Here is a 16,054-nt window from a genome sequence, read left to right on the forward strand (position 1 = left end):
ATATGCTTACGAGGCTATGGGCTAGATCAGGCCTGGCCAACCTGTGGCTCTCCAGCTGTTGTGAAACTACAAGTTCCAGCATGCCCTGCCACAATTTCAGCACTAGGGAATGCTAAAACTGTGGCAGGGCATGCTGGGATATGTAGTTTCACAAAAGCTGGAGAGCCACAGGTTGGCCAGGCCTGGGCTAGATGCATCATAGCTTGGAAAGTGATAAAATGGAGAGTGAAAATTTACCAGCCAATCAGCTCCTAGCTCATTTTTCGGGTTCAGTATGGTATGCCGGCGGTCGGGCTCCCGGCGACCAGCATACCGGCGCCGGGAGCCTGACCGCCGGCCTACCGACAGTGTGGCGAACGCAAATGCGCCCCTTGCTGGCACGCTACGCGCGCCACGCTATTTTATTCTCCCTCCAGGGGGGTCGTGGACCCCCACAAGGGAGAATAAGTGTCGGTATGCCGGCTGTCGGGATTCCGGCGCCGGGATCCCGTCAGTCGGCATACTGAAGACCACCCCATTTTTCAAACACAGCATGTGACATGGCAGTTGGGAGCTGATTGGCTGGTACTTTTTCACTCTCCATTTTATTACTTTTTACGCAATGATGCATCTAGCCCTCTGAATCTCAGTAATATCAGAACTAATCAGGTGGTTAAAAAATCCCAGAGTGAATAGTAAAGGGGGGTACTCACGGAGCGATCGCTGCTTAAAATCTAAGCAATCTGACTAGACTGTGTACCCCCCACAGCGATAGCGATGCGCAACCCCGCGCATCGCTATCGCTGGTGCTAGATTGGCCTGCATGCAGGCTCAATCTAGCAGGTCGCTCATTTCACCCGCTGGGTGAAATGACCGCCCCCTCCGTCTCCACCCACAGCACACATCGCGCTGTGCTGAGCGGGGGGAGAGATGTGTGCTGAGCGGTACGCTCTCCCCAAATCGGCCCGTGAATATGGCCCTTAAGCGTAAAAACTGAAGAGGGTGGATATGTTGGAGGGAACAAATTAATTAGACATTGCCTAAGTTATGTTGCAGTGTATTTACTATTAAACATTAGAGAAGAGGGGGAAGGTATAATATTGTTTAAGGTTGACACAAATCCACTATAATTACTACTAAAGAAGCGAACTGTCAAAATAAAACCTATGACAAATGAATGGGTTTAGATGTTCCCATTACTAGAAACTAGATAAGTGCTTGCTGCGTTATTAACCAAACTTTAACCATCGCTGCTGGCCAGTGTAATCCAGGTGACCAGAGGATGTAAAATGCAATTCGGCCACACACACAAAAAGCAGTAATAAATGTAATGAAAGACCTTTTATAGCTAGAGATAAAATTATCGAGAGTCAGAGCGATGGGCAGAGCCAGGCAGCAGGGATTTACTGCTGGCAACCCACCTCCGACAAATACTTAGATTTATAGTTTAGCCAGACATCTGATTCAGTATCTGGCGTTCATAACTGAAATATCTGACTGATTTGGCTCCACTGGCGGAATGTTTGGCTACTGTACAGGAGTGTAAAAGTCCGTAGCTCTGATGAAGTCTGGTAACCAGTGGAGTACGCAGGGACCAGTCTGGTTTTATTTAATCTATTAATTGGAGATATTACTTGGGTTTCCAACTTTTTAGCATACGATACAAAGATTGTAACAGGGTTGATACCTTATTGGGCAAATTAAAAGCATAGAGAAATATTTTAAAAAAAAGTGAGTAGGAAGAATGGACTAAAATGAGGAATCTTAAATTGAATACATCACAATGTAAAATAACATGTGAGACCGACAAATCTAAAAGCAAGTGTAAAATGAGTATTTTTGCTAGATTTGCTTAAGGAGTAAAAGAGAAGTGTTGTTAGACACTGGATTGCAAAAGTATAGCAGGCGTTCTTGGTTTGTAATGTTCCTCCGCTAGCTAGGAGTCCGCTGCCAGGTTCTCCTCTGAATGAACAATTATGCATCTGTTACTATTTATGTAAGGAGGACACACAGCTAGATGAAAGAGGAGAGGCCTACATCAGATTCCGGGACATATCCAGAACGAGGATGATAATCGCAGAACTGAGGTTATGGTAATTACAAGCACAAGAATATGTCAGAATCTATAGCTGCTAGATCTAAAGCGGCAGTTAGTTTTAAGACAGAAACAACCTGGTTTTGTATTAAAACGAATTGCCGCTTTACATCTATTGGCTGTATTGTCAGAATTATGGCTAGTCAAACAAATCGGAGCCGGTTACATTTTGGTCCATTGTCTTGGTAACTCAGAACGGTATGCATTCAATATCCCGGCTGTCGGCATACTGGCGCCGGGATTCTGACACCTGTTCTCCCACTTGGGGTGTCCACGACACCCCTGGAGGGAGACTCGCGCCACCATGCCCGCAAGAGGCTCTTTAGCGCTCGCCCCGCTGCCGGCATTCCGGCGGTCGGTATTCTGACCGTCGGGATGGCGGCCGCCGGTATATTGATACCAACCCGTTACTTGGTGATTACAACAAGGTTAGTATGCAGTTGGCCTGCAGTTAGTTCAATGTAAAATTAAAAATCATTTACATTACAAAAAAAGTTTTTCTGTGAAGGGCTGTGCCTCAAATATTGGCTGGCCCTTTTGTATCAAAATCTCAAAGATATGGGGGGAGATTTATCAAAGCTTGGAGAGAGCTGAAGTATCAACCCATCAGCTTCTAACTTATTTTACAGGCTGTGTTTGAAAAATGACATTTAGGAGCTGATTAGTACTTTATCTCTCTCCAAGATTTGATAAATCCCCCTCCAAGGTTCCCGTCTTTAGTTTAGGCCATAAATGCTCTGTTTTGGGCAACCAGCAATCCTGACCATTACCTGGTTGGGATAAGTCCGCATCAACAGACAAGCAAAAGATGCAATCTGCTAATGACTACGGTAACCAGCCAGAAACACCAATTAACCTGACAGGATCCAGGTGGACGCCAAGCTGGCCATGGAAGGACTGCTATTTGTATGATTCTCTGTTAACACCTCACCCGCACCCTGACACCACGTGCAATCGCTTGTTTGATGCCGCCGACCAAGTGCAGACACGTTTGATATGCAGTGTCACTGGCTTCTACCACATCTCCAGGGGGAAGACTGGCCTGAGAATCTGGTTACACGAGCTTTCCTTGTAGCAGAGAAATGCTAACATTCTATTTTCAGAGCATTAACTCTTCCTAAAGCTTTGCATAGTCTAAAAGCAATGCTTGTGTCACAGGTGCATGACAAGTAGGACAATCTAATTTGTAGCTGCTGGTGGGGAAGATTGGTCAGCCAACAGTATTAAAATAGCCATCGGCAGCTTTCAGTATTGTGCGTCTGGTATACTTGGAATTTGATCTTTAATCACACATTCATTTCCTGAAGCCTTGTATAGGTGAGCCAGTGAAACGTGGGCCATATATTGACCAACACTATGGGGTTGATTTATCAAGCAGTGAAAACAGTGGAGAAGTTGCCCATAGCAACCAATGAGCTTCGTGATAGCATTTGTCTATGAAAGGTTACTCTGGCTACGTGTATGACCATTCAAGTGCCCATGGCAACAGCTAGTGTAATGTAACTTTTTGGTTTAGTGTGACCCGTTTTGGCTTCCACAGATTTGGCAATAAAGCGTAGATCTTGTTTCTTCTAGGAATCCCATACAAACAGCTGACTGTGGGCGTCCCCAAGGAGATTTTCCAGAATGAGAAGAGGGTGGCGTTGTCACCGGCTGGGGTCCAGGCTCTGGTTAAACAAGGCTTCAATGTCTTGGTGGAATCTGGAGCTGGCGAATCCTCCAAGTTCTCTGATGACCAGTACAAAGAGGCCGGTGCCAAAATCAACAGCGCTAAAGAAGTTTTGGCCTCGGACCTGGTTGTAAAAGTAATTAACTGCTTTTGCATTATACTTTAAGTTTTTATTCTTTTGTTTTGTTTTGTTTTGTTATATAGATCATAAGAAACTGGTTCGGTTTAGGAGCAAGTACTAGTTTGTCCATCGACATATTTGATTGGACATTCATTTGTCTAGTATCCTGTTTCTAATGTGTCCTTTTTCAATGTTTTGTGGTTCGATAAAGAACTAGTGACATAATCAAGATTACTTGTAAATGGTGCTTGTGTGGGGTATTTAATGCACCCAGCCAGCATAATTAGTGCATAATTAGCGTGCATAGCACCAATGTAGTGGCTCATAAATTGTCCCTAGCTCTTATTATATTCCCCATGAAATGCTTCAGTAGGATAAATGACTGCGATTATACTGCAGAGAACATGGCTCCTAGTTCAGGCCTGGCCAGCCTCTAGCGCTCCAGCTCTTGTGAAACTACAAGTCCCAGCATGCCCGGCCACAGTTTGGCAATTAGAGAATGCTAAAACTATGGCAAGGAATGCTGAGATGTGTAGTTTTGGAGGGCCACAGGTTAGCCAGGCCTGTCCTAGTTTATAATGGGCTATAATTTCTTTCTTCTTACTTGTACTTGTAGGTGGCTTAGAGTGTAAAGGGAGGTACACACGTATCAATGTGTGCTGAGCGATCTAGCACGCACCGCTCAGCACACATCTCTCCCCCCGCTCAGCACACATCGGTGAAGTGAGCGATCTAACTAGATTGGCCTACTTGCAGGCACAATCTAGAACCAGCGATAGCGTTGCACGGGGCCGCGCATCGCTAACGGGTCTAAACACGGAGAGATGTGCTTAATTTCTAAGCAGTCTAGTCAGATTGGTTAGAATTTAAGCACACACCGCTACGCGTGTACCCCCATTAACACTGTTGTTGGTAAGGCAGTACCATGGGCCATTTGTTTTCCCCCCACGCTGCCTTACTAAAATCATTACCCCCTTTTCTTTGGCCTTTCCTGTTGGGAACCCTCCATAGTTTGTGGAAATAAATTCAGGTTAAGTAGTGATTACCTTCATGTCTCTGAGCTCCATGATTGGGTACATGTGGTCTGGGTGAGGGTTTGAGGAAGAAAGGATTACTATTGCTGATCTTTAGGTGCCCAGGAACCAGCTGGAAGAGACACCAGCAGAGACTGTGTGTAAAACACTTTTGTTGTATATCTGTGCACTATATGGTCATCGGTCATTGACCTATACATGTCGACAGTCATAGGGACAGAATGATGAGAAAAGCAGTATGTCGACATTCTTACAGTGCTGACATAACATCAGTGTCCATATACTGAATACTGTTATTGTGAATGTCTTACATATACACTGAACCCTCATTATAAGCCAATCAGGATTGGCATAGGCTGGCATGAGCGTTGTACATTATTACATACTTCTCTTCTCCACTAGGTACGAGCACCGATGCTGAACCCGCTTCTGGGAGCACATGAAGCAGACCTCTTTAAACCTTCCTCTACCCTCATCAGCTTTATTTACCCTGCACAAAACCCCGATCTGCTGAGCAAACTTTCCGAGAAGAAAACAACTGTGTTGGCCATGGACCAAGTGCCACGTGTAACCATCGCACAGGGATATGATGCTCTGAGCTCTATGGCAAACATTGCAGGGTGAGAATCCTTTCATGCTTGTTTACCGCGTACCTAGAACCACAGTAATGGTCATTGAACATTATCCAGGGAGTAGAAAACACGGTGACCTTTCCCATTGGCATAGACCGTCTGCATGGTTTCCTGTTTGAACTTTGCACCATCCGTTGTTTGTTTATTTTCATCTGTGACCTGAATGTTTTAAGGGCTTTGTGTTACTTGTTATACAAATGAATGGTTATTGTACTACCCTTGTAGTCTTCATCTTTAGAGGCTTCCAGGAATCCTGTCCAGGTGACTTGGGGCCTGATTCGCTATCATTCTCTAATGTGAGAATGCACGCACTGATCGATTATGGCCAGAAAAAAATGCATTGTGCTAATGCGAAGGTCAAAATGCGATCGCTCTGCGTATGCAGCCTGATTGTAAAGAGAACGCAATTCGATTGACAGGTAGTGACCATTCGTGGGTGGTAACATGGCGTTTGTAGGGAGTGGTTGAAAAAACGCAGGCATGTAGAGGAAAATTTTCGGCCCGTGTATCTGACGCCAGCTGCGAACGCTGCGATGAAAGACATGGCATCCGGTGCGACTACATTCACCTTGATTTGAGTAGGCATGGGTCAGCCGGATAATGCACATTTTTTGCGTATGCATTGCGATTATGCAGATTTGCAGATGCATCAGTGGGCGTCTCTTATCTTTTCCGGGCGGCTCTTACACATGCAATTTTTAGCAGTAGCGATTTTGAAGAAAATTGCTAATTCAGCTTCAACAGCGATCCATAGGCCCTTAATCCACAGTTCTCAAGATTGCTCAAGTAATCATCCATCTCATTGAATTATGGGCCTGAGTCATGTTTGTTAGTAAAGCAAAAAAGCAAGTAACTTGTCTGGAACTAACCATGTTGCCTTGCTGTGCTGTGTAAATATTGGCTGCTTTTGCATGTAGCCCACAAATGTTAGCCAGCTTTATTTTTATACCGCAATTTAGATTTCAGTTTGATCACTCCCCATCCAAATCTAACTTTCTCTGCACGTGTTACATCTGCCCCACCTGCAGTGTAGCATGGCTTTGCCCATTTGTGTGCTATTTTGCTTTACTTCCAGACATGAATCAGGCCCAAAGTCTGCAGTAAGAAAAATCATTTTGTTATCCCTAATGCACACTGAGTGAGTAATAATACTACATAATAATCAGATAATACGGAGATCTTAGTTGCGTATATCTGCAGATATAGGGTTAAGCCCCCAGGCCGATCGGCAAGGCTTCTCCGTCACTGGGGGCCCCTAACACTAGGTATGGGTCCGGGGCGCAGGACCCCATCACGTCGGCACAGGTCGGCTACCCCAGGTCAGCACACAGGTGAAAATTTTATCAAGGGTTAATAAGAAGCACATAAGTGCTATATAGGTGAAATGTGCGGTGGCCCCTATGTCGGTATGGCTGGGCTGCTTCAGGTCGGCACACCCTAACACTTTATTAACACTTATGATTTTCCCGATCACTTTGTATATATTTTTGTATTATTTTAATCACATTTCACCTATATAGCACTTATGTGCTTCTTATTAACCCTTATTAATTTTCACCTGTGTGCTTATCTGGGGTGGCCGACCTGTGCCGACGTAATGGGGTCCTGCTCCCCGGACCCATACCTAGTATTAGGGACCCCCAGTGACGGAGAAGCCTTGCCGATCGGCCTGGGGGCTTAACCTATATCTGCAGATATACGCAACTAAGATCTCCGTATTGTCTGATTATTATGTAGTAGTATTTTTCACTCCATGTGCATTAGGGATAACCTAATGTTTTTTCTTACACAGAATTACCCCTGCTTTTTAGCACCTGAGTGACATCACAATCTGAGCAGCTTGCCAATAAATGTCCAATGTCTGCAGTGTTATTTTTATTTTTGGGAAACCTCTTTTTTTTTTTCTTTTTTTTGCAAACCATGTTCGGGCACAAAGCAATAGTATTCTGTCATTACAGTACTGTGATTTAATATGTACTGAAGCAGTATGTAATTTTAATTTCATTAACTAATCAAGTTATCTGATTGTAAATGATGCAATATTTTGATTAGACCAAGTAGCCCTGATCTTTTTTTTCTTTTTCTATTTTCTATTTATTTGATCTTGTAATCACATAAGTACAATAAGTCATACCCGGTTTATTGTATTTGACAGCAATTGGCCCAGAAACTTCTCTTAAGGGTAAAAGGCAAACATTGGATGCACATCGGTCGTGCAAAATTGTCATTGCATCCATCCCCGAATCAGGCCCAGTGTCAGATCATAGTTTACGCCTTTAAAATAAATAAAACAATAACGTTAAACTTCCGCTATACACATATAGGATAGATTGTTACGTTCCGCTTGAAACACTCGCAGGTTCTGTGGTTTCTGATAGTAAAATGCCTTTAATCTTACAGTTACAAAGCTGTTGTTCTGGCCGCAAACAACTTTGGACGTTTTTTCACTGGACAAATCACAGCAGCAGGCAAGGTCCCACCAGCCAAGGTCAGTACATACAATGTCAGCTCATTCGCAGCTCCTTCTTCTCTGGTCATTTTTTATCAAGGGCAGCAGGTGGTGCTGTTGTATCATTGAAACAGGCAGCAGACTTGGCCGTGCTGCTGTGAAACATTTAATGAGTTAGTTTACTCTGCATATTTCATGGTGTGCAGGAGCCTGTACTGATCCAGATGTAGAATGCAAAGCTGCACCTGCTGTGTATACCCTTATCTGCTTTTATGTGCCAGCTGTTCTTGCCTTCATTAGCTGCTATTCTAGGCTACAGCATTGAAGGGATGCGGAGGCGTAAGGTGCCAGGGGCTGCTGTAATGTCTGGTAAATCTCTTATCTGCACAATCCAAGGAACAGTCGCCGTTTCACATCATAGGAAACTATCATCTGGACACAGTTTTTTATTTGTAATTTCAAGACAAAATAACTTTTGGTTATGTTTTATTTGACACCATGGGGCACAAACCAACAAAGTTACTCCTTAAAAGCTGGTAAAGCCATACAAAGTGGGCATATGTTCTTATTGTCTAAAGTTATAATTGGTGCATACTGCGCCAGACTGCTACATGTGTGTATTGCTAATATAGAAAATAATCCGGGGGAGGGTGGTGAATAGGTACACGTGGAGGTCTCCTGAGAACTCTGCTGCCCACCCATACTGAAAAGCAGTGTTAAAATAATCATGCTTCTTACACAGCATTGTAAGTCATATAATGAATAAAAAAAATAAAAAATTATTATATATATATATATATATGTGTGTGTCAGACTAGCTTCTTCCCTTCCAGCTCTCACTGGTTGCCTGGCTCCTATATTTTAATGTGTGTCAGGCTAGCACAGGCTCCTCCCCTTCCAGCTCTCACTGGCTGCCTGGCTCCTATATTTTAATGTGTGTCAGGCTAGCACAGGCTCCCCCCCTTCCAGCTCTCACTGGCTGCCTGGCTCCTATATTTTAATGTGTGTCAGGCTAGCACAGGCTCCTCCCCTTCCAGCTCTCACTGCCTGCCTGACTTTCTTCTAAGCTGTTTCCTGGGAAGAGCTGTAATTCTCTTGTAGCAGAGAAGGTATACCGGGAGATGTATCAAACCATCAAGAGATAAAGTGGAGAAGTTGCCCATAGTAACCAAATAGCTTCTCCACTTTATCTCTCTCGTAGCTTTGATACATCTCCCCCGTATTCACAGTAAAGGCTGCATGCTCATGTAATGCTTTCCAAAGCCCAAGCCGCCTGCACCCGAGATCAATATAGTTACAGTGCGGTAAGTGTGTCTCATTGCAGCACAGAAGGTTATCAGCAAAAATAACAGTTTTTTCTCTGACGTCCTAAGTGGATGCTGGGGACTCCGTCAGGACCATGGGGAATAGCGGCTCCGCAGGAGACAGGGCACAAAAGTAAAAGCTTTAGGATCAGGTGGTGTGCACTGGCTCCTCCCCCTATGACCCTCCTCCAAGCCTCAGTTAGGTTTTTGTGCCCGGCCGAGAAGGGTGCAATCTAGGTGGCTCTCCTAAAGAGCTGCTTAGAGTAAAAGTTTTGTTAGGTTTTTTATTTTCAGTGAGTCCTGCTGGCAACAGGCTCACTGCAACGAGGGAATTAGGGGAGAAGAAGTGAACTCACCTGCGTGCAGGATGGATTGGCTTCTTAGGCTACTGGACACTAGCTCCAGAGGGACGATCACAGGTACAGCCTGGATGGGTCACCGGAGCCGCGCCGCCGACCCCCTTGCAGATGCTGAAGAGAGAAGAGGTCCAGAAATCGGCGGCATTGCTCTCAGCACACTTCACACCAACGGTCACTGAGGGTGCAGGGCGCTTGGGGGGGCGCCCTGGGCAGCAATGAAAGTACCTATGCTGGCTAAAAATACATCACATATAGCCCCTGGGGCTATATGGATGTATTTAACCCCTGCCAGGTTGTCAGAAAAACGGGAGAAGAAGCCCGCCGAAAAGGGGGCGGGGCCTATTCTCCTCAGCACACAGCGCCATTTTCCTACACAGCTCCGCTGCTAGGAAGGCTCCCAGGCTCTCCCCTGCACTGCACTACAGAAACAGGGTTAAAACAGAGAGGGGGGGCACTTATTTGGCGATATTATTATATATTAAGATGCTATAAGGGAAAACACTTATATAAGGTTGTCCCTGTATAATATAGCGTTTTGGTGTGTGCTGGCAAACTCTCCCTCTGTCTCCCCAAAGGGCTAGTGGGGTCCTGTCCTCTATCAGAGCATTCCCTGTGTGTGCTGTGTGTCGGTACGTGTGTGTCGACATGTATGAGGACGATGTTGGTGAGGAGGCGGAGCAATTGCCTGTAATGGTGATGTCACTCTCTAGGGAGTCGACACCGGAAGATGGCTTATTTAGGGAATTACGTGATAATGTCAACACGCTGCAAGGTCGGTTGACGACATGAGACGGCCGGCAAACCAATTAGTACCTGTCCAGGCGTCTCAAACACCGTCAGGGGCTTTAAAACGCCCATTTACCTCAGTCGGTCGACACAGACACAGACACGGACACTGACTCCAGTGTCGACGGTGAAGAAACAAACGTATTTTCCATTTGGGCCACACGTTACATGTTAAGGGCAATGAAGGAGGTGTTACATATTTCTGATACTACAAGTACCACAAAAGAGGGTATTATGTGGGGTGTGAAAAAACTACCTGTAGTTTTTCCTGAATCAGATAAATTAAATGAAGTGTGTGATGATGCGTGGGTTTCCCCCGATAGAAAATTATTGGCGTTATACCCTTTCCCGCCAGAAGTTAGGGCGCGTTGGGAAACACCCCTTAGGGTGGATAAGGCGCTCACACGCTTATCAAAACAAGTGGCGTTACCGTCTCCAGATACGGCCGCCCTCAAGGAGCCAGCTGATAGGAGGCTGGAAAATATCCTAAAAAGTATATACACACATACTGGTGTTATACTGCGACCAGCGATCGCCTCAGCCTGGATGTGCAGCGCTGGGGTGGCTTGGTCGGATTCCCTGACTGAAAATATTGATACCCTTGACAGGGACAGTATTTTATTGACTATAGAGCATTTAAAGGATGCATTTCTATATATGCGAGATGCACAGAGGGATATTTGCACTCTGGCATCAAGAGTAAGTGCGATGTCCATATCTGCCAGAAGATGTTTATGGACACGACAGTGGTCAGGTGATGCAGATTCCAAACGGCACATGGAAGTATTGCCGTATAAAGGGGAGGAGTTATTTGGGGTCGGTCCATCGGACCTGGTGGCCACGGCATCAGCTAGAAAATCCACCTTTTTTACCCCAAGTCACATCTCAGCAGAAAAAGACACCGTCTTTTCAGCCTCAGTCCTTTCGTCCCCATAAGGGCAAGCAGGCAAAAGGCCAGTCATATCTGCCCAGGGATAGAGGAAAGGGAAGAAGACTGCAGCAGGCAGCCCATTCCCAGGAACAGAAGCCCTCCACCGCTTTTGCCAAGTCCTCAGCATGACGCTGGGGCTGTACAAGCGGACTCAGGTGCGGTGGGGGGTCGTCTCAAGAGTTTCAGCGCGCAGTGGGCTCACTCGCAAGTGGACCCCTGGATCCTACAAGTAGTATCCCAGGGGTACAGATTGGAAATTCGAGACGTCTCCCCCTCGCAGGTTCCTGAAGTCTGCTTTACCAACGTCTCCCTCCGACAGGGAGGCAGTATTGGAAACAATTCACAAGCTGTATTCCCAGCAGGTGATAATCAAAGTACCCCTCCTACAACAAGGAAAGGGGTATTATTCCACACTATATTGTGGTACTGAAGCCAGACGGCTCGGTGAGACCTATTCTAAATCTGAAATATTTGAACACTTACATACAAAGGTTCAAATCAAGATGGAGTCACTCAGAGCAGTGATAGCGAACCAGGAAGAAGGGGACTATATGGTGTCCCTGGACATCAAGGATGCTTACCTCCATGTCCCAATTTGCCCTTCTCACCAAGGGTACCTCAGGTTCGTGGTACAAAACTGTCACTATCAGTTTCAGACGCTGCCGTTTGGATTGTCCACGGCACCCCGGGTCTTTACCAAGGTAATGGCCGAAATGATGATTCTTCTTCAAAGAAAAGGCGTCTTAATTATCCCTTACTTGGACGATCTCCTGATAAGGGCAAGGTCCAGAGAACAGTTGGAGGTCGGAGTAGCACTATCTCAAGTAGTTCTACGACAGCACGGGTGGATTCTAAATATTCCAAAATCGCAGCTGTCTCCGACGACACGTCTGCCGTTCCTAGGGATGATTCTGGACACAGTCCAGAAAAAGGTGTTTCTCCCGGAGGAGAAAGCCAGGGAGTTATCCGAGCTAGTCAGGAACCTCCTAAAACCAGGAAAAGTGTCAGTGCATCATTGCACAAGGGTCCTGGGAAAAATGGTGGCTTCTTACGAAGCGATTCCATTCGGCAGATTTCACGCAAGAACTTTTCAGTGGGATCTGCTGGAAAAATGGTCCGGATCGCATCTTCAGATGCATCAGCGGATAACCCTGTCTCCAAGGACAAGGGTGTCTCTTCTGTGGTGGCTGCAGAGTGCTCATCTACTAAAGGGCCACAGATTCGGCATTCAGGACTGGGTCCTGGTGACCACAGATGCCAGCCTGAAAGGCTGGGGAGCAGTCACACAAGGAAAAAATTTCCAGGGAGTGTGATCAAGTCTGGAGACTTCTCTCCACATAAATATACTGGAGCTAAGAGCAATTTACAATGCTCTAAGCTTAACAAGACCTCTGCTTCAAGGTCAGCCGGTATTGATCCAGTGGGACAACATCACGGCAGTCGCCCACGTAAACAGACAGGGCGGCACAAGAAGCAGGAGGGCAATGGCAGAAACTGCAAGGATTCTTCGCTGGGCGGAAAATCTTGTGATAGCACTGTCAGCAGTGTTCATTCCAGAAGTGGACAACTGGGAAGCAGACTTCCTCAGCACGACCTCCACCCGGGAGAGTGGGGACTTCATCGGGAAGTCTTCCACATGATTGTGAACCGTTGGGAAAGACCAAAAGTGGACATGATGGCGTCCCGCCTGAACAAAAAACTGGACAGGTATTGCGCCAGGTCAAGAGACCCTCAGGCAATAGCTGTGGACGTTCTGGTAACACCGTGGGTGTACCAGTCGGTGTATGTGTTCCCTCCTCTGCTTCTCATACCTAAGGTACTGAGAATTATAAGACGTAGAGGAGTAAGAACTATACTCGTGGCTCCGGATTGGCCAAGAAGGACTTGGTACCCGGAACTTCAAGAGATGCTCACAGAGGACTCATGGCCTCTGCCGCTAAGAAGGGACTTGCTTCAGCAAGTACCATGTCTGTTCCAAGACTTACCGCGGCTGCGTTTGACGGCATGGCGGTTGAACGCCGGATCCTAAGGGAAAAAGGCATTCCGGAAGAGGTCATTCCTACCCTGGTCAAAGCCAGGAAGGAGGTGACCGCACAACATTATCACCACATGTGGCGAAAATATGTTGCGTGGTGTGAGGCCAGGAAGGCCCCACGAAGAAATTTCAACTCGGTCGATTCCTGCATTTCCTGCAAACAGGAGTGTCTATGGGCCTCAAATTGGGGTCCATTAAGGTTCAAAATTTCGGCCCTGTCGATTTTCTTCCAGAAAGAATTGGCTTCAGTTCCTGAAGTCCAGAAGTTTGTCAAGGGAGTACTGCATATACAACCCCCTTTTGTGCCTCCAGTGGCACTGTGGGATCTCAACGTAGTTCTGGGATTCCTCAAATCACATTGGTTTAAACCGCTCAAATCTGTGGATTTGAAATATCTCACATGGAAAGTGACCATGATGTTGGCCCTGGCCTCGGCCAGGCGAGTGTCAGAATTGGCGGCTTTGTCTCACAAAAGCCCATATCTGATTGTCCATTCGGACAGGGCAGAGCTGCGGACTCGTCCCCAGTTTCTCCCTAAGGTGGTGTCAGCGTTTCACCTGAACCAGCTTATTGTGGTACCTGCGGCTACTAGGGACTTGGAGGACTCCAAGTTGCTAGATGTTGTCAGGGCCCTGAAAATATAGGTTTCCAGGACGGCTGGAGTCAGGAAAACTGACTTGCTGTTATCCTGTATGCACCCAACAAACTGGGTGCTCTTGCTTCTAAGCAGACGATTGCTAGTTGGATGTGTAGTACAATTCAGCTTGCACATTCTGTGGCAGGCCTGCCACAGCCAAAATATGTAAATGCCCATTCCACAAGGAAGGGGGCTCATCTTGGGCGGCTGCCCGAGGGGTCTCGGCTTTACAACTTTGCCGAGCTGCTACTTGGTCAGGGGCACACCCTGGCGGAGGAGGACCTGGAGTTCTCTCACTCGGTGCTGCAGAGTCATCCGCACTCTCCCGCCCGTTTGGGAGCTTTGGTATAATCCCCATGGTCCTGACGGAGTCCCCAGCATCCACTTAGGACGTCAGAGAAAATAAGAATTTACTTACCGATAATTCTATTTCTCGTAGTCCGTAGTGGATGCTGGGCGCCCATCCCAAGTGCGGATTGTCTGCAATACTTGTACATAGTTATTGTTACAAAAATCGGGTTATTATTGTTGTGAGCCATCTTTTCAGAGGCTCCGCTGTTATCATGCTGTTAACTGGGTTCAGATCACAGGTTGTACAGTGTGATTGGTGTGGCTGGTATGAGTCTTACCCGGGATTCAAAATCCTTCCTTATTGTGTACGCTCGTCCGGGCACAGTATCCTAACTGAGGCTTGGAGGAGGGTCATAGGGGGAGGAGCCAGTGCACACCACCTGATCCTAAAGCTTTTACTTTTGTGCCCTGTCTCCTGCGGAGCCGCTATTCCCCATGGTCCTGACGGAGTCCCCAGCATCCACTACGGACTACGAGAAATAGAATTATCGGTAAGTAAATTCTTATTATTTATATATAACTTTTCTCTAATAGGACTCAAAGTGAGAGCGCCTTATCCACCCTAAGGGGTGTTTCCCAACGCGCCCTAACTTCTGGCGGGAAAGGGTATAACGCCAATAATTTTCTATCGGGGGAAACCCACGCATCATCACACACTTCATTTAATTTATCTGATTCAGGAAAAACTACAGGTAGTTTTTTCACACCCCACATAATACCCTCTTTTGTGGTACTTGTAGTATCAGAAATATGTAACACCTCCTTCATTGCCCTTAACATGTAACGTGTGGCCCAAATGGAAAATACGTTTGTTTCTTCACCGTCGACACTGGAGTCAGTGTCCGTGTCTGTGTCGACCGACTGAGGTAAATGGGCGTTTTAAAGCCCCTGACGGTGTTTGAGACGCCTGGACAGGTACTAATTGGTTTGCCGGCCGTCTCATGTCGTCAACCGACCTTGCAGCGTGTTGACATTATCACGTAATTCCCTAAATAAGCCATCTTCCGGTGTCGACTCCCTAGAGAGTGACATCACCATTACAGGCAATTGCTCCGCCTCCTCACCAACATCGTCCTCATACATGTCGACACACACGTACCGACACACAGCACACACAGGGAATGCTCTGATAGAGGACAGGACCCCACTAGCCCTTTGGGGAGACAGAGGGAGAGTTTGCCAGCACACACCAAAACGCTATATTATACAGGGACAACCTTATATAAGTGTTTTCCCTTATAGCATCTTAATATATAATAATATCGCCAAATAAGTGCCCCCCCTCTCTGTTTTAACCCTGTTTCTGTAGTGCAGTGCAGGGGAGAGCCTGGGAGCCTTCCTAGCAGCGGAGCTGTGTAGGAAAATGGCGCTGTGTGCTGAGGAGAATAGGCCCCGCCCCCTTTTCGGCGGGCTTCTTCTCCCGTTTTTCTGACAACCTGGCAGGGGTTAAATACATCAGGGGGCTATATGTGATGTATTTTTAGCCAGCATAGGTACTTTCATTGCTGCCCAGGGCGCCCCCCCAAGCGCCCTGCACCCTCAGTGACCGTTGGTGTGAAGTGTGCTGAGAGCAATGGCGCACAGCTGCAGTGCTGTGCGCTACCTCATGAAGACTGAGAAGTCTTCAGCCGCCGATTTCTGGACCTCTTCTCTCTTCAGCATCTGCAAGGGG

General features: G+C 46.6%; 1 protein-coding gene across 1 annotated transcript in view; it reads left to right on the forward strand.

The window, feature by feature from the left end:
• The window catches only part of NNT (nicotinamide nucleotide transhydrogenase), a 227,709-nt gene that overhangs the window by 57,631 nt on the left and 154,024 nt on the right, over nucleotides 1-16,054 (forward strand). The window contains exons 3-5 of the mRNA XM_063961809.1: nucleotides 3,650-3,879; nucleotides 5,301-5,518; nucleotides 7,931-8,018. Of these exons, the coding sequence (XP_063817879.1) occupies nucleotides 3,650-3,879; nucleotides 5,301-5,518; nucleotides 7,931-8,018 (536 nt within the window). The remainder of the gene's footprint in view (nucleotides 1-3,649; nucleotides 3,880-5,300; nucleotides 5,519-7,930; nucleotides 8,019-16,054) is intronic.

This window comes from Pseudophryne corroboree, chromosome 1, assembly GCF_028390025.1.
Source record: "Pseudophryne corroboree isolate aPseCor3 chromosome 1, aPseCor3.hap2, whole genome shotgun sequence".
NCBI lineage: Eukaryota > Metazoa > Chordata > Amphibia > Anura > Myobatrachidae > Pseudophryne > Pseudophryne corroboree.